Below are 19,200 nucleotides of genomic sequence, written 5' to 3'. Positions count from 1 at the left end.
GATTTCATCAATTTACAACTGATTATTTACCACAAAATAACAGTGTAAGACACTCTTTATGAATCCCTAGTCCGAACTCAGACGCACAACAGTCAAACATGCTCCAAAATTCCATTTCCAGAATTGATCAGGCGCAAAGTTGACATGATTACTCCTCTTTCTTCCCAAGGAAGACATTGGTGAGAACTGCGTTAGACTCCAATGATGCCTTGAGCAATTTCAGACCCTAAAAAATTAATGAAAAGAAAATGATCATTTTGAACAAAATAACAATTCCTCCAACCAAAACAAAAAACAAAAGAATATAACAGCAGCTCAACTGTGGAAAATTAGCTTTGATTAAAAGGGTTTAGGGTTTTAGAAGGACATCCTTGTTGAGGGTTGGGTTGCAAGTATGTGTCGTTTAGGTTTTCTAAGCTGCCGTAAAGTTTGCCTAAATAACCGACCATGCGTATCTTAGAGAGGAGCCCGATCATAGTGCCGACGGGTAGAGAAAGAAGGGTGAAGAGAAAGTCAACAAAATCCTTGCCAGCTTCCGCGAAGAGAACTTTTTAATGCTTTTTGTCGATGAGGAGCTTCAAACTAACTGGAGAAGTAGAGATTGATTTGGTTTTGGGTTTAGATTTGAAGGGGGCCACACTAGTAAAAAAAAAACCCGTTGCGCGATCAAATTTTGCGCGACAAAACACAATACGTCGCACAAAATGACTTTGTGCGACGAAAATTAAACTTCGTCACTCAAAGTCTTACGCGACAAAATTTTGCGCAACGAAACACAAATCGTCACACAAAGTAACTTTGCGCGACGACAAAGCATCATTGCTCAAAGTAACTTTGCGCGACGAAACACTAAAATTCGTGCACAAAGTCTTGCGCGTCGAAGTGTGGTTCGTCTCATAAAGTCTTTACAAAAATAAAGAAAATAAAAATTATTTTAAAAAATCTTTGCACGACTTTGCGTGACGAAACAATAAAATTCGGTGCACAAAGTCTTGTGCGACGAAGTGTGTTTCGTCTCGTAAAGTCTTTACAAAAATAAAAAAAATAAAAAATTATTTTTAAAAATCTTTGCATGACTTTGCGCGATGAAACACAAATATTCGGTGCACAAAGTCTTGCGCGACGAAGTGTGTTTCGTCTCGCAAAGTCTTTACAAAAATAAATAAAATAATTTTGTTATAAAAATCTTTGCATGACTTTGCGCGACGAAATACTAAACTTCATCTTGCAAAGTCTTTACAAAAATAAATAAAAGAAAAAAATTATTTTGTTAGAAAAATATAATATTGTAGTTCGGATTGGGTTTTTGTTAGAAAATATATATTTTAAATTGACGATCAGATTGGTTCATTGTATTCATATAGGGTCAAGGAGTGTAGCTGTAAAAAATCATCAAAATCGAAATTGAAATTACCGTTAAATTGTGATTTTTGGTTTATAACCGTCGAAAAGTTTTGTCCTATTACTTGATCTCTGAATGTTTAATTTTTCTGATTTTTGGCGTATATGATCTCAAAGTATAAACAAACAAGTTTGACAGTTGGATCGTTGAAACTAGTTTTGTAGAATGCGTATGCCATCAAAACAATATATTCACTAACAATTAAGAGTTTATTTATACTTTCATTAAATACAACATAAGATTTTGTGGTATCCACTAGTGTAAATATTTTAAATTGAAGATCAAATTGAGTCATTGTATTCATATAGGGTCAAGGAGTGTAGCTGTAAAAAATCATCAAAATCGGAGTTAAAATAACTGTTAAATCGTGATTTTTGTTTATAACCATCGAAAAGTTTTGTCCCATTATGTGATCTCTGAATGTTTATTTTTTCCGATTTTTGGGGTATACGATCTCGAAGTATAAACAAACAAGTTTGACGGTTGGATCGTTGAAACTAGTTTCATAGAATACATATGCCATCAAAACAATATATTCACTAACAATTAAGAGTTTATTTATACTTTTGTTAAATATAACATAAGATTTTGTGGTATCCACTAGTGTAAATATTTTAAATTGACGATCGAATTGGTTCATTGTATTCATATAGGGTCAAGGAGTGTAGCTGTAAAAAATAATCAAAATCAAAGTTGAAATAACAGTTAAATCATAATTTTTCGTTTACAACCGTCGAAAAGTTTTGTCATATTAGTTAATCTCTGAATGTTTATTTTTTCCAATTTTTGGGGTATATGATCTCGAAGTGTAAACAAACAAGTTTGACGGTTGGATCGTTGAAACTAGTTTCGTAGAATGCGTATGGCATCAAAACAATATATTCACTAACAATTAAGAGTTTATTTATACTTTTATTAAATATAACATAAGATTTTGTGGTATCCACTAGTGTAAATAATTTAAATTGACGATCGAATGCAGTCATTGTATTCATATAGGGTCAAGGAGTGTAGCTGTAAAAAATCATCAAAATCAGAGTTGAAATAACCATTAAATCTTGATTTTTTGTTTATAACCGTCGAAATGTTTTGTCCCATTACGTGATCTCTTAATGTTTATTTTTTCCGAATTTTGGCGTATATGATCTCGAAGTATAAACAAACAAGTTTGACGGTTGGATCGTTGAGTAGCTTTAAATTTGTTTATTTTGTACGTATAACAGTTAAGAAATTGAATAGTATATATATTTATTAGTAGCTTTAGATTTTTTTTGACCATGCGCAACCAATATATAGTCGTTCGTCGCGCAAAGTATACCTTAAAATTTGGGTGGGTACCAAAAATGGAATTTTAAAAATAAAAAAAAAATTACGACTTTGCGAGACCAATATATTGGAGTTCGTCGCGCAAAGTATACCCTAAAAATTTGGGCGGTTACCAAAAATGGAATTTAAAAATAAATAAAAAATTACAACTTTGCGAGACCAATATATTGGAGTTCGTCGCGCAAAGTATACCCTAAAAATTTGGGCGGGTACCAAAAATGGAATTTAAAAAAAAAATAAAAATTTACGACTTTGCGAGACCAATATATTGGAGTTCTTTGCGCAAAGTATACCCTAAAAATTTGGGCGGGTACCTAAAATGGAATTTAAAAATAAATAAAACATTTACGACTTTGCGAGACCAATATATTGGAGTTCGTCGCGCAACGTATACCCTAAAAATTTGGGCGGGTACGAAAAAAGGAATTTTTTTATAAAAAAAAAAATTACGACTTTGCGAGACCAATATATTGGGGTTCGTCGCGCAAAGTATACCCTAAAAATTTGGGCGGGTACCAAAAATTGGAATTAAAAAAAAAAAATTACGACTTTGCGCGACCTATATATTGGGGTTCGTCTCGCAAAGTATACTCTAAAAATTTGGGCGGGTACGCAAAATGGGACGCGGGAATATTTTGGTCGCGTAAAACTTTGAGCGACCAAAAATTCGTCGCGCAAAACCATAAAAATTTGGGCGGGCACCAAAAATATGAATTTTTTAAAATTTTTTTAAAGACTTTGCGCGACCAATATATTATTTCGTCGCGCAAAGTGATACGGTCTTTAAAACCAAAATAACTCCTCCACCATTTTCTCAATGTCTTCTACTCTACCTCTCCTCTCTCTTTCCCTCTCCCAAAATCCTACCCTTTCTCTCACATTCACTCCTCTCACTTAATCTCTCATCTCTCTATTCACTATCTCTCACTCTCACTCACTCTCTTATCTCTTTTTTCATCATCTCTCACTCTCACTCACTCTTTCATCTCTCTCTCACTATCTTCTCTAATTCTCTCACACTCACTTCTCCCTCTCATTCTCACTCACTCAAAATCTTGCCAAAAGGTATATTCTCTCCAAATTTTAAATTTTTTTCATTAATATGTGTTTTTGGAGTTAGTTTTGAGTTTTTGCCAATTTTTTGTTATTATTTTATGTTATTTTTTTGTTATTTGACAATATTTGTTTTTTTTTTTGTAGGGAATCTTCGAGACTTTGATGGCTAAAATTGAGGATTTGGACGCTAATAGGCTTGTAGATTTTATTATTGTACTTTGTTAATTTATGTGTACATTTTGAATATTATATATATTGGATAATTTGACCAGTATTTTTCATATGTAATTTTATTTTGAATATGTCAATTTAAATTAAAGTAATTAAAAAAAATAAAATCATACAATTAAATTAAATTTGAAAAGTAAAAATTTGAAAAAATAAATATAATGAAATTTATATAAGATAAATAATAAAACAAAATGTCAAAAACCTTGCGCGACAAAATATTTCGTTGCGCAAACTATTAAACTAGTTTATTTTAATTTAACAAATTTAAAAAACAAAAATTTTAAAAAATTGAATATTTCGTCGCGCAAAGATTTGTGGGACATTAATATTCATCGCGCAAAGTATATTTGTGCGACGTTAACTTCCGTCACGCAAAGTGGTTAATGTTCGTCGCGCAAAGTAGATATTATTCGTCACGCAAAGTAGATAGTATTCGTCGCGCAAAGTGGTTAATGTTCATCGCGCAAAGTAGATACTATTCATCGCGCAAAGTAGATACTATTCATCGCGCAAAGTAGATAGTATTCGTCGCGCAAAATAGATAGTATTCGTCGCGCAAAATAGTTAATATTCGTTGCGCAAAGTTGTTAGTATTCATCGCGCAAAGTAGTTAGAATTCGTCGCGCAAATTGGTTTAGATTCGTCGCGCAAAGTGACTTTGAGCGACGTTAGTGTTCGTCGCGCAAAGTTATTATTATTCGTCGCGCAAAGTTATTATTATTCGTCGCGCAAAGTAGCTATGAGCGACAAAAAATATTTTTCGTCACGCAAACCCTTTTTTCACGATTTTTGCGCGACAGATCTTGCACGACCAAAATTTCGTCGCGCAAACTTTGCGCGACGAAATTGTACTTTGCGCAACAAAATTATTTTGTCGCGCAAAGTGTTTTTTGTAGTAGTGCCATTGAGGCAGAGTGAGTGAGATGGAGGACATGCGCGGCACAATACTATATTATATATATCTGGAGAAGTAAACAAGATTTAAGGACCTATTTATTTGTAGACCCACTACTTTGAGAAACTGAAACGTTTTTTAATTGTCATTTGGATGGACCTTATCCAAATGATACATTTTTTAATTGTCATTTTGGGGGAAATCCTCTTCTTTTTTGGGATAGATGATTCAATTATCTTTATGACATTTCATATTTTTATTCATGGGTTTAAGAGATGTTGCAGGAGAGTCATTCTCGAACCTTGGGGGTGAAGGCTAACCAATCAAATTAAGCAAACAATTTCTTCATTCAAAGGGAAATCAGAAAATATTGAAATCCGAAATAGTCATTACATAAATCCAAAATATAAGGAAACCTCCAAATTGACATCATAAAATACGAATCTTATTTCACGAAGCACAAATGTTTAGTCCTTATTACCCAGGAACACATTAATTAGTAAGGACTGTACTGCACTGGTCTCCAACGATGCCTTCAGCAGCTTCAAACCCTACCAAGAGAAAAAACAAAACAAAACATGATACAATATATGTCAAATTATAAGCTTTAAGTTAGGTAGACATGAGCTAGAGTCCATGTTAGGGGCAATGCAGAAAGCAGGTGATCTTATTTTGTTCAGGTAGGCAAAGTACTATAAACTTTATATTAATATTTTGTTCAATAAACTCAACACAAGCCCACTAGTTAAAATTTTTTCTTTTCCCCCTGAAGCAGCTAGCAGTTATGCATGATAAGACAATTGAAAAGAAGCCGGTCGGTTCTTTCGGGTGTCTTTACGAACCCATGCTCTTTTCTTGTGGTTGTGGTGGAGATGAACTTGGCGGCGGCAATGATCAAGGCGACTGATGTTGATTTATAACCGTCTTTGGTAGGATTGCTAGGTTTGTAGTAATATTGGGCTTTTGATTATGAGCTTAGTTCTTTTTTTTCGTCAACAATTATGAGGTTAGTTCAGTTTATTTTATTTTGTTATGTTGCATCTCTTGCTCACTTAAAGGTCAGATTTATAAATTTTCATAGACACTCAATTATATACATCTAACATACAAGTTAAAAATTCATTTTAATTACCAAAAAAAAAACACACGAATTAAAAGTAAATTTGATAATCTGGTATGACTCAGCCCAGCTTTCTTAACAGGGTCTCTTTCTGGACAGACTGATGTGCTTGTTGCTGAGCTGAATGGCAAGTTAAAGATTTGCATCATCCCATCATTTACTAATAAATGTTGCAGAATATCATCTCTCGAAGCTTGGGATATAGGCGTGCATGCGGTAGCAAATTAATCAAAATTAAGCAAACAGTTTCTTAATTGAAACAGACAGAAGAAAAGATTGATCATTTGAAAAAACAAAAACAAAAAAGAGAAGAAGAAGAAAAGATTGAAATCTGAAATAGTCATTACATATCCTTAAATCTCAAATAACGTAAGTTCCAAAATGACATCATAAAGAACTACGAATCTGAGTTCATAATGCAGAAACGTTTTATGCCTTCCTATTACCCAGGAACACTTTTGTAAGAACTGCACTGGTCTCCAACGATGCCTTCAGCAGCTTCAAACCCTACCAAGATAAGCAAAAAAAAAAAAACATCCAAACAGAAAATACAATTTTAGCTTCCTTATTTTTAATGAAAATACAAGTAAAGAAAATAACATTATGACATGCAGCAAGCAACATGACTCATAAGCATGTAGAAATGTGGGAAAGGAGTTAGGAATAATTCAAACCTCTTCCATGCCAAGATTAACCACTTTCTCTTCAAGAACACCAACCTCCTTCACATTGAACTTGTTCAGCATAGCTATGCTTGAAATGGTGGACATTGGCTTCACCTCCAAGTCATCCATGACCATGTATGTCACTACTCCCTTGACATACCCTCCCTCGCTGGGTCTTGCCACGGTAGGTGCTGGAGAAACATAAGTCACCTTAGTGGACATGCCACGGTTGCAATTTAAGCAAACAGTTCCAGACACATCGGAAATATTGCGGTTACTGCAACATGAACACGTGTAGAACTTTTTAGCATTCGAGTCAACGTTATTGGTCAGCAAAGGAAGGATATTGGCACCAGAAACTGTTGCCTTTGGTTCCAGCAACATGTCCTTGTTGAAATTTGGTTGCAAGTATGTGTCATCCAGATTTTCAACACTCTCATAAAGCTTTCCCAAGCTACCAACCATGCCGTCTTTGGAGAGGAGTTTGATCACAGCCCCTACAGGCAGAGACAGGAGAGTGAAGAGAAAATCAACGACATCCTTGCTTGCTTCTGCAAACAAAACTTTGCCACGAGTTGAGTCGACCAGTAGCTTCATGCTCACACTTGTGGCGTTGGACGTTGCCATATTGATGCAATGTTTGAAGCCTAGGAGGAAGACCTGTAATTTATAGGCGTACAGAAGAGAAAACCCTATTTAATCATAAAAATATGCAACAAATCTGCTCAAAATTAAAAAATGGGAATGCGTGCATGGCATTTTCCAAACCCATATTAATTATAACTTGCCATTATCCATATTAATTATAGGCTTTTTATCACAAATGGTCCCTTAGGTTTGCAAAATTATCGCATTTCGTCCCTAACTTTTTTTTATGACACTAATGGTCCCTAAGGTTACTCTTCACACATCAAAATAGTCCTTGCCGTTAGCTTCCGTCAAATTTTCTGTTAAGTAACTGACGTGTCATATCTGTGAAGCCCACACATCAAATAGTATACATCCACGTGCCAGCGCCTCCAACCCCAAAAAAAAAAAAAAAAAAAACATGTACCATCTGCGTTCTCCCTCTGCCAGAACCTCCAACCCTCGCAGACCCACTCTTTGCCTCTCTCTCCCTTCTCCTCCTCCCTCCTCTCTCCCTATCTCCCTCATCTTCCTTGATCTTCCTTGGTTGTGGGTTTCATTGATTTGCAAGTTTTGGTCAAAACAAAAAAGGACCCAAGTGTACTGCAACTATGCCAAGCCCGATCTTGGTTCCAATGCTACAGAGACAAGTTATGGGTAAAAACGAGAAATTCAACAAAAATGATTAGCTTCTATTTTAAAAACTAAAGCAAATGATCTTCCTTGGTTGTGGGTTTCATTGATTTTCAAACAAAAAAGGACCCAAGTGTTTATTTCATCAAGCTATGGTAGATGCAGAAACTACATCAAGCTATGGTAGATCAGCCTGTAAAAATCAAGGAAGATGAGGGAGAGAGAGAAAGAGAAGGGAGGAAAAAGAGGGAGAGAGAGAGGCAGAGTGGGTCTGCGAGGGTGGGTGCAAGGCGCCAGCAAAGGAGGTACAGGTTTTTTTTGTTTTGTTTTTTTGGATTTTAAGTTTTAAAATATTTAAAATATAATATATTTTATTTAAAGCCACATGGATGTATACTATTGGATGTGTGGGCTCTACACACGTGCCACATTAGCTACTTAACATAAAATTTGACGGAAGCTAATGGCAGGGACCATTTTGATGTGTGAAAGGTAACCTTAGGGACCATTAGTGTCACAAAAAGACGTTAGGGACGAAATGCGATAATTTTGCAAATCTAAGGGACCATTTGTGATAAAAAGTCTTAATTATAACTTGCCATTATCTATGCAAATGTTGACCTACTTTTTAAACGTTACAATTTTGCCATTACTTACGTGACCTTTCATTTAATTTGAATTATTCAATCGTTTATTAAAAGTTGCAGAGTTTCTTTTTCTCGAACCTCGATCAAAATAATCAACTAGTTGCAGGAACAAAAAAAGGCAGTTCATTAATTGAAATCCAAATTAAAGAAATCTCCCAAAACGACATTTTGCTGAAGCAATACTAATCTTAGTTATAAGAAAAAGAAGAAGCTAGCATCCAGAACTTTGATTCCATTTCCAATGGATCATGGAAAGAATAGAAACTGTTATGCCTTCCCTTTACGCAAGAACACATCGAAAAGAACAGTGTTGGACTCCAAGGATGCCTTTAGCGGCTTCAAACCCTAAGAAATCGAAAGGACAAAAATATACAAAATTAGTGATAACCTATAATATACTTTAACTGAAGCATCAACATAGCCTAATATTTCAAATCAGAGTCAACTAATCGATTAATTGGTTTTTTTCCTTGACAAAACGGTATTCTAAACTATTTTAATGTATAGGATGATATCAAATTTGAGAAAGGGATGGACACACTGCATTGACTAACTGGCGTAATAATTGGTTAATTGATTATTAATAACAAATTTTTTGGTCTGAAATTATTAATAGAAAATTAGTAATTAAAATAGGGAAGTATATAGATGATATATATATATAAAGGAATTCAGACCTCCTCCATGCCAAGATTAACCCCTTAAGCATAGTTATACCAGAAATGGTAGACATAGGCTTCACTTACAAATTGTCCATGATCATATATGTAACAACACCCTTCACATACCCTCCCTCGCTGGACGTCGCCGTTTCAACAGTGCTACTAGGTGCTTGGGTCAGAGCAACATAATTTACTGGAGTGGAGATATATAGCATAATAATGTGTGCACAATTTATGGAAATTAAACACTAGGAATTTAAGAGACCAAAGTTCGAAGCTGAAGAATCATGTGATCAATGGAGATTAAACCCCTATTGATAGGAACTGAAGGATGATCATGATTCACATGGACCAAGAAGGCGGAGGGTTAGCAAATTAAACTACTGGTATTTATTTTTTTGAATTAATGGTTGACGTTGATGATGAAAATCACGGAAAAACAATTATTATTTGTCATTCATTTCTTTGAAACTAGGCTCTGCCTTTTCGAACTTCTTGTGTTGGTTTAATTAAGATTTTATCTGCTTTATTTTTTTTTCAGCTTCCATTTTGGGCTTCTTCCATAGTTTATTTTGACCATCAAACAAAAAACCATCGAGCTTCACTGGATTTCTTTTTTAGATTAGGTTGCAAGCATGTGTAGCTAAGATTTTCAAGGCTCTCGTAGAGCTTGCCTAAGCAACCAACCATGCCATCCTCGGAGAGGAGCCAAGTGACGGTGCCAACATGCAAAGACACCAAAGAGAAGACAAAATCAACAACTTCTTTGCTCACTTCAGCAAACAAAATTTTGTGGCTCTTAGTGTCTATTAGCTAGGAGCTTCAAGCTCACACAAACGTTGGAGGTTGCTGCCATATTGAAGACAGGGGAACTATACGGCTATATATTCCTTATATAATAATTGTAAGCCAATGTTATTTTTGTATTGCCTAATTATAAATGTTAATTGAAGCACTCAAACGTACGTTGCCTTTATTGCAGTGAAACTCAACATTGTGTATCATAGTACAGGGCATTGTGCCAATGAAACTCAACATTGGAACTTGGTCTTCATCAACATGCATCTAGAGCTTGATCTCTATTCTCTTCTCTCACCCTTTGAGGAATTTAGGGAGCCACTTAGCAGACTCTTCGGCAATGGCAATTGAAGGATATTGGCCGCAGAAATTGTTGTTTTGGGTTTGAGCAGGGTGTCCTTAAGATTGAGTGGCAAGTATGAGTTGACACTAAGACTTTCGGCACTCTGGTAAAGATTGCCTAAGCAACCAACCATACCGTGAGTTGAGAGGAGCCTAGTAACAGTTGCAACATGCAAAGACAGAAAACGGAAAAGGAACTCAACAACTTCCTTGCTTGCTTCAGCAAACAAAACTTTGTGGCTTTTAGTGTCAATCAGAAGCTTCAAACTCACGCTAGCGCTGTTGGTGGTACCCATTGAGGGGATATTAAGGACAGAGAAGAAGGAGCATGTGCTTAAGCCTTCAAAGACCTATTTTATAAGCTTCATAAAAGAAGTATCCTAAATTCAAAATTATTCAAAAATGGCAATGGTGAATGGATCATCAGTCGACCACAAAGCAACTCTGGATCATTGGTGGTCAAAATCCGAAGGACATTAGCTCCAGCAGAAAGTGTCGTAGGCCTCGTCCTTGTTAGTAGCAGGTTGTAGTACGTGTCACTGAGATTTTCAATGCTCTTGTAAAGTTTGACTAAGCTTCCACCCATGTCATCCTTGTTAGAGACGAGTTTAGTGGCAATGCCTAGAGGCAAAAGACAAGACTAAAAAGCAAATCCACAAAAGTGCTTTCCCCATTCAGCAAACAGAACTTTGTGGCCTTTTTACATGTACTTAATTTTGGTGACTGCCATTGATGCCGTCAAAAAGACTGGTCGATAATTATTTGAAAAGCCTGAAGTGAACTGATCGTGATTCGTGAATACTGGTTGATGGAAAGTATACTTAATTACCATTAATTATCTCATTAATTACCAAAACAACTAGAATTGTTGTTTTTAACTCATTAATTATCATCCTCTGTCTCAGGATTTATCTTCAATAATTACATGATTAATAGATCATTATAAGGCTGCTTTTGAAGATGAGAATTCCTTATTTCACAAATGATAATCCGTATAGACGAGAACAGCTAGCTGGGTTATATGATTTATTTCATTCATACGACTGGGATTTAGATCTTGGACAGACTAAACATGGATCTAATAGCTCAATTTAATTATAAATTGTATTGATCAAATCCATTCACGCATCCTAAACCAGACAAAACTGATTAATCAAATATTCTCCCTGATTTTGATGAGAGTGCTCAATGGACTCAAATTGTTACAACTTACAACCATTTTCACTTATCATTCCTTTTAAGTTGGGAATGCTATTGAAATCTAAGCCCGTGTACATCGTGAGAGAGAGAGAGAGAGAGAGAGAGAGAGAGAGAGAGAGAGAGAGCAATAAGAATGGAACGTTTAATATAAATTGCTTGGCCCGAAAAGGCATTCAGGAATTGGTCCTTGTATTAATGAATATACATGAAAAATCTGATTATGAGTTACCAGGGTGTTACAGCACTGTACAACCAGTTGATTAGCAACAAGGCAGTTAGAGACCAGCATCATCCTCCTCCTCCTGTACACAGCAAAGTCCAAAACACATTATGTCAGGTTTGAAGAACACAGCAAATTGAAGACTCGTCAGGGAAAATAAAGGTCAACAATCCTGATTGGAATTAATATGGACCCAGCTATTCAAAATCCTTATTTGAAAACTCTATCTTCTTTTTTTTAATTTACCTAGGAAAGATGACATCAAGGAAAATATTTTGAAGCATTTTCAAATGGAACTTTTTAGATTTACCTCAACTCTTTTTATATTACTTGGTTTCGGTTTTGATGATTTGCTAGCAGTATCAGACACTACCATCCAATCAAAATTCACTTCTAATTGGGGATTTTTAATATAAATGGAGACATTAATAGACTTTTCAAGGGGAACCTACTAAGCAAATAAGGTCTGGTTCCTTATAGCAAGTGATTCAGCAATTTCAAAGAAAAAGTGCATAAGCAAAAACATGTTTAAATGCAGGAGATGGAACAAAATCAAGTGAAATGGCCTAAGGTTAGTTAGTATTTCAGTACTAGGAAGGTTGATTCACTAGTGACCTGCCACATGATTGTGAAAACAGTGTAATCCTAATTCCACGCCAACCAAAAGCTCATTATCTTTCAATTTGGAACCAACTTAAGTCAGTTCCGGTACACCAAGAGGTACCCTTCCAGGATGTGGCATCTTGATAACCGGTGAATTTGTCTAAACAGAATAGCCATCTAGAGTTACTATCCCACTCGCAGTTCCTAAAAATAGTGCATTAGCATGTCATATATATGGAGGAAATTAGTTCAACAATGGTTACCATCAACTTCATTACCTCTATGGTTTTTGCCACTGGAGTTTATCCTGATGCCTGAAAATGTTGGACTGCAAATTAAGCCATGTGAAGAAACAGAAAATTGATTTGAGCAACAATCACAGAAACCTTACAGCAATCACAAGTCAAATCTCAACAATCACAAGTCAAAACTCAACAATCACAAGTCAAATCCCTTGAGATGCAAAATAGTAAGAATGGATATAGAAGATAGTAACAGAAACCTTACAGCAAACAGACTAAATTTACAAGAAAAACCCATATTCGGATCAGCAATGCCTCTTGCTGCTTCCACATACTGAAATGCATCATCAAAACTCTGTCCTTCTCTCCACATAAGATACGCAATCACCAATGAGGTGGACCGAGATACCCCTTGACAACAATGAACAAAAACTCTTCCACCTTGTTCCCTAACATCTTCAAAGTAATCAAAAACATCCTCGGTCGGACTATCCTGCAACCATAGAGTTCTATACACAAAACCCTGAACCCTAGGCGGCTCTAGGCGGCCCTAGGGGGTTCTAGGCGGCCTAGGCGGCCCTAGGCGGCTCTAGGCGGACCTAGGCGGTTCCAGGCGGCCTAGGCGGCCCTAGACGGCTCTAGGCGGTTCTTGGCTGCCTAGGCGGCTCTAGGAGGGTCTAGGCGGCCCTAGGCGGCTCTAGGCGCCCTAGGCAGCTCTAGGAGGGTCTGGGCGAGCGACTTGCCGTTGAGGCGCGGATGAAGGGCTGTTGAAGCACGCAGGATCCGCTGCTTGTTAGGAAGAAAGACGGAGCGAGAGAGAGAGAGAGAGAGAGAGATCGAGATAGAGAGAGGAAGAAGAAGATATCTGACCTAATTTTTATATTTGAAATGTATAGCCGACCGGCTATACTATTAATTTGAAAAAAAATGAAAAAAAACACGGAGTATAAAGGCGCGGCCACACTATTTTTATATATTATATCTAAACCGTATAGCCCATTAGCTATACTATAAATTGGAATATATAATTTTTTAAAAACGGATTATCGCCGACCGGCTATACTATTAATTTCAGGCAAAAAATTTAAAAAATGGAGTATAATCGCTCGGCTATACTCTTTTAATATGGGTTAGCATAAAGGGGGCGAATGCCATGGATATTGTGAAAAAAAAAAAAAGTAATGTGGGTGGTGGTGGTGGTAATTTCAGCCCTCTGTAGTTGGTATAGATATGCAATTATGAACATCAATTAATTTGATGTTGCTCGAGAATTGCCGTTCTCAAGTGATGACATCATTGCTTTTTTAAGTGAAAAGACACCATTGCTTTTTTAAGAGAGAAGAAGAAAGCAAAAGAATATGATATCTTTGTATTAGTTTGAAGTCCAATACGTACCCAATCCAATTCATTCAGCCAATTAATATTGTAAAACAAAGGATACATCATCCATATTCAAAAACAAACATTCCAAATGAAGCTTCAAAATGTCAACTTGAAATGCTGCTTAAAGAAACACATTCGTCAGAACTGCATTTGACTGCAACAATGCCTTTCAACAATTTCAAACCCAAACAAGGAAATTAAACAAAAATGCTCTTCATCATAAATTCTTATAGAATATCAAGTGCAATATTTGAATATATAGAATGGTAATTTATCACGTTAGAAAAAATTATTAATAAACACAAACCTTATCCTTATCGAGAGGAACCACAGTCTCTTCAAGTGTATGAACATCCCTAACATCGAAGTTTTTAAGTAGAGCAATACTTGAAATGGCAGACATAGGCTTCACTTCCATTTCATCCGTTATCATGTAAGTCACAGCCTCTCTCACAAACCCACCTCCCTTGCCGCCTGCTGCAATTGTCGGCCGAGCAATATAAGTCTTGGGTTTAGAAATGAAGTTATGGCACTTTGGACAAATGGCCTTAGGGTCTTCGAACACATAGCATATCTTGCCGCCAGAGTAGGAGTAACTTGACGGCTGACATGACCGACACGTGTACAATGGTTTACTGTTTGATTCACCGTCGGTCAATGCAGGAAGGAGTTAATGGGTGCCACCAATTGGCATTGGCAGCTTCTTAGGTTTTAGAAGAACATCCTTGTTGAGGTTGGGTTGTGAGTATGTGTCGTTTAGGTTTTCTAAGCTGCCGTAGAGTTTGCCTAAACAATCGACCATGCGTTTCCTAGAGAGAAGCCTGATCATAGTGACGACGGGTAGAGGCAGAAGGGTGAAGAGAAAGTCAGCAAAAGTCCTTGCCAGCTTCGGCGAAGAGAACTTTTTTATGCTTTCTGTCGATGAGGAGCTTCAAACTAACTAGCAGAGATTGATTTGGTTTTGGGCTTGGGGTATATGCGTGCAGGCGGTAGCAAATTAATCAAAATTAAGCAAACAGTTTCTTAATTGAAACAGACAGAAGAAAAGATTGATCGTTTGAGAAGAAACAAAAAGGAGAATAAGAAGAAGAAGAAGAAAAAGAAAAGATTGAAATCCGAAATAGTCATTACATATCCTTAAATCTCAAATAATGTAAGCTCCAAAATGACATCATAAAGAAATATGAATCTGAGTTCATAATGCAGAAAAGTTTTATGCCTTCCTTTTACCCAGGAACACTTTTGTAAGAACTGCACTAGTCTCCAACGATGCCTTCAGCAGCTTCAAACCCTAAATCCTGAACCCTAAGCAACATGACTCAAAAGCATGTAGAAATGTGGGAAAGAAGTTAGGAATAATTCAAACCTCTTCCATGCCAAGATTAAGCACTTTCTCTTCAGCAAACAAAATTTTGTGGCTCTTAGTGTCTATTAGGAGCTTCAAGCTCACACAAATGTTGGAGGTTGCTGCCATATTGAACTAGTGATGAGGAAGACAGGGGAACTATACGGCTATATATTCCTTATATAATAATTCACTATGCCAATATTGCAAAAACACGTCACTTAAAAGACGTCAGAAGAAAGCATCGTGGTTTTAAAATTGGCTACAAACCACGTCAGTGGCTATAAAAGCGACGTCTTAAGGCATCTAATAAGTTGGTAATCCAAAACATATTTCAAAAACACGTCAGTTGTCAAGAAGAACCGACGTGCATCCAAAACACGCTAAACACTGTTTCACTTAAGCGTTGTTCCTCTCAGCTTTACCAAAAACTAAAGTTGTCCTTCTCAACTTAATTTTTCACACCCCGCTCAATGTTCTAAGTTTCCCTCTCCATGAAAATTCCATTCCCTCTCGATGAAGCCCTCTCTCCATATCTGAGTTCAAACCCCCTCTCTCTCTCTCCTTCTCTATCACATCTCTGCACCTAAACCCTCTCTCTCCAGCTCAATCTTTTCTAAGCCGACTCTCACATCTCAGAGAGACAGAGGCAACGAGGAGGTGGACTTCGGTGTCGGCTTCGTCACGAGGATCGACGTCGGCGCCGTCTTCTGGATCGTCGTCGGCGCCATCTTCTGGATAGTCGTCTTCTGGGTCACGGTCTTCGCGGTCCTAGCCTTTTAGAGAAGAAGATCGCCAAAGAGGTTTCATTTCATTTTCCTCGACTCTCCGACCCCGACCCCAACCCCAACTCCAAATCCTCTCTTCGATCTCGGACCTCAAGGTAAGGCTCTCTCTTTCTCTCTGTGCTACCACTCGTATGTTTTAAAGATTTTTGTGATTCTAATATTATAGAGAGATTTTAGAGATTTCAGTTATATTGCTCTTTGAGTTTTGAGTGATAGTTTAGTTTCTGTAAGATTCCCTTACTATTTTAATGAATTCACTGGTGACTATTTAACCCATATATTTTGTTTGTATTGTTTTTTGTTCTTCTGTATAAGATCCATATCTCTTGTTTGGGAGTCTGCAGGATCTTGTGGACTTGCTGGAATTGAATGTGCCTCTCATATATAATGTATGTTTATGTTTTGACTTTTATTTAAACCACAATCCATGAGTGGTTTAAATTTAATTCACTTGTAAGGATGATACTGCAGTTGTTCTCAAGTCAAGGCTGAGGCATCTGTTTTATTTTTGGTGGACCGCATATTCAACATTTCTTGACACTTGAATTTCTATGACTGTCCACCCTTGCCATTTCATTTCTTAACTTCATGTTTTGTAATGATTTTCCTCAGGTAATTTCTAAACTACAATACCTTGACCTTTGGGGGAGTAAAATATCTGACCAAGGTACAATTCCTTGACCTTTGTTGTTAAAGTAAGCATCTGGGTTCAATATTTTGTTTTGAATGAGGCTTATGTTTTGTTTGGTTTAATTTGATAATTGCTAGGTTATATATATATTTTTGGTTCTATTTGAGTGGGTTAAAATTGGTTCTAATGCAGAGCAAATCCTCTGTTTTATTACTTTTCAGTTTTATCTCTCCTCTCATTTTATTTTGTGCTTGCTCATTTCAGTTCTAGCCTTAATCACCCAGGCTATATCTTCTAAACTTCGTTTTCTTTTCTCACATGGTTATCAAGTTTGGCTTAATCACCCAGGCTGTTTGTTCTGACAGATAAGTTTGCATTAATTTTATGGTGTTATCCAATTACAGGTAGTTGCTGGATTAGCAGCAGATGGAAGGCAAATTGTTGGCAGGACCAAGTCTGAAGCTAACTATGAAAGCCTACATGATAGTGTATACATCATTAACTTTCTCTTTGAATCTCTCTCTCAGTAAAGCAGGTAGTAGTGGATTAGTCCTCAAGCTGCTGTCATTCTAAAGCTGCATAGATCTTATTTCGACACCACCAACTTGAAAAATGTGCAAGAAGGCAGAGCTAAGTCAACCCAATAACAAATTGATGAAGTCAAGATCAAATTAGTAGAATTTGTGAGCTCAATTATATCTAATTATAGGTAGGAAGTATGTAATAGAATAAAGATTGGTTGACTATGTAATAACTATTGAATCTTCAAGTTTTATGAAAGAAATAATTTTTGAGTGTATATGTTCGTTAATAAAGCAATATAATTGGTTTTCTAGTTAAAATCGTTGTATAGAATGATAGGAAAACAAAAACTAAAATGTAATAGCTTAGGAACTTATTAGACGACATATTTAAAAATAATAAAACGATGGTTTTATTGAAAAAATTGTCGTTGTACATATAATTAATGACCGTTTTTAACACTATACCGCCGTCTTTATATACAATCAACGATGGTTTTATTGTAAAAACCATCGTCTTTACATACAATCAACGATGATTTTTAACAAAAAACCGTCGTCTTTACATAAATTTTTTAACAAAAAACCGTCATCTTTCTATACAATTAAAGACGGTTTTAAATAAAAACCGTCATCTTTACATATAATAGACGACGGTTCTTTAAAAAAACCGTCGTCTTTACATATAATAGATGACAGTTCTTTCAAAAAAACCGCCGTCTTTACATATAAGAGACAACGGTTGTGAGTAAAAGCGTCATCTTTACAAATAATAGACGATGGGGATTTACCGTCGTGGTTTTATGCATCAAAAGATGTCGGTCAATTTCACGATGGTTGCAAAAACCAGATACACGACGGTGGATTACCATTGTCTATTGCGATTTTTGTAGTAGTGATTGTATGCCAACGTTCTTTTTGTATTGCCTAATTATAGATGTTAATTGAAGCACTCAAACGTACGTTGCCTTTATTGCATTGTGCCTATGAAACTCAACATTGGAACTTGGTCTTCTTCAACATGCATCTAGAGCTTGATCTCTATTCTCCTCTCACCCTTTGAGGAATTTAAGGAGCCACTTAGCAGACTCTTTGGGAATGCGTGTGAGATTGTTTTTGCAATCGATGTAGTAAAGCCTGAATCTTAAGGTATAGCCATCACCCCATTCATAGTCATCAAACAGAGCCCAGTGGAAATATCCTTTCAAGTTCACTCCATTCTTCATTGCCCTGTTCATCCAGTACAAATGCCTCAGATTATTTTCAATTCTATGTGGATCCTTCAATGCAGGATCAAGTCCACGTTTATTATCCTTTGGCTCATTAATTCCATTTTCAGTGATGTAGATTATCGGATTCCAATAATTTTTATTCATGAACTCCAACAGTTTCTTCACACCTTGTGGATAAATAATGTGGAGGATCGAGTTTCCTTCAGCCCGAGGACCGATAGGATTTCCGTTTTTGTTTTTGGTCAGCGTTGAAGCTAAAGGATCATTGCGGTAGCAGAAGCTCTGAGTAAGGCTCAACATACTGTCCTACAAGACTAATTCCAATTTGTCCACCTTGTTTCTCTTGAAACTTCTCTCTGTAAAGCTCAACAACAGTGGCATGGGCTAGGAGAAGGTTATGGCTCCCAATGTAAGGTTCAGTGGTTGAATTGCCAGCGCTATGCATGGAAACCCTGCTGAAATAGAACACCTTCCTGGCGCAGCAATTCCATAGTCATATCCAAATTTGGCAATGATCAACTGCTCGTTGATGTGATCCAATTTTTGACCCTATCTCTAAATGTTGTAAAACAAATTTCAGTGTAAGTCTTGAAATCATCCACAAAAGAACGGTTCAAAGGGCCTAAGTACT

General features: G+C 36.5%; 1 protein-coding gene, 2 long non-coding RNA genes and 2 pseudogenes across 4 annotated transcripts; 1 reads left to right on the top strand and 4 right to left on the bottom strand.

Moving 5' to 3' along the window:
* Positions 1-148: 148 nt before the first annotated feature.
* Positions 149-7,322, bottom strand: LOC148297009 (uncharacterized). 2 transcript variants are annotated; one of them, XM_088249008.1, is made up of 2 exons: positions 6,705-7,322; positions 149-226 (listed from the first exon to the last, which is right to left on the bottom strand). In XM_088249008.1, the coding sequence occupies exons 1-2, from the start codon at positions 7,320-7,322 to the stop codon at positions 149-151; spliced, it is 696 nt and encodes a 231-aa protein (XP_088105134.1). The 2 variants fall into 2 exon arrangements, with proteins under 2 accessions (XP_088105134.1, XP_088105133.1); XM_088249007.1 differs by lacking the exon at positions 149-226 and adding an exon at positions 6,460-6,537.
* Positions 7,323-11,726: 4,404 nt separating this feature from the next.
* Positions 11,727-13,518, bottom strand: LOC110756553 (uncharacterized). The gene is made up of 2 exons (XR_002526700.2): positions 12,706-13,518; positions 11,727-11,906 (listed from the first exon to the last, which is right to left on the bottom strand). It is a non-coding gene; the product is annotated as an uncharacterized LOC110756553 (long non-coding RNA).
* An 826-nt stretch (positions 13,519-14,344) lies between these two features.
* On the bottom strand, positions 14,345-15,526 carry LOC148297008 (uncharacterized; annotated as a pseudogene).
* A 196-nt stretch (positions 15,527-15,722) lies between these two features.
* Positions 15,723-17,615, top strand: LOC110756551 (uncharacterized). Its single transcript, XR_002526698.2, has 3 exons — positions 15,723-16,280; positions 16,798-16,852; positions 17,221-17,615. It is a non-coding gene; the product is annotated as an uncharacterized LOC110756551 (long non-coding RNA).
* A 774-nt stretch (positions 17,616-18,389) lies between these two features.
* LOC148297007 (beta-glucosidase 29 pseudogene) lies at positions 18,390-18,869 on the bottom strand (annotated as a pseudogene).
* Between the last annotated feature and the right edge of the window lie 331 nt (positions 18,870-19,200).

This window comes from Prunus avium, chromosome 2 (genome assembly GCF_965620075.1).
Source record: "Prunus avium chromosome 2, drPruAviu1.hap1.1, whole genome shotgun sequence".
Classification (NCBI taxonomy): Eukaryota; Viridiplantae; Streptophyta; class Magnoliopsida; order Rosales; family Rosaceae; genus Prunus; species Prunus avium.
This window is presented reverse-complemented; position numbering and strand designations above follow the sequence as displayed.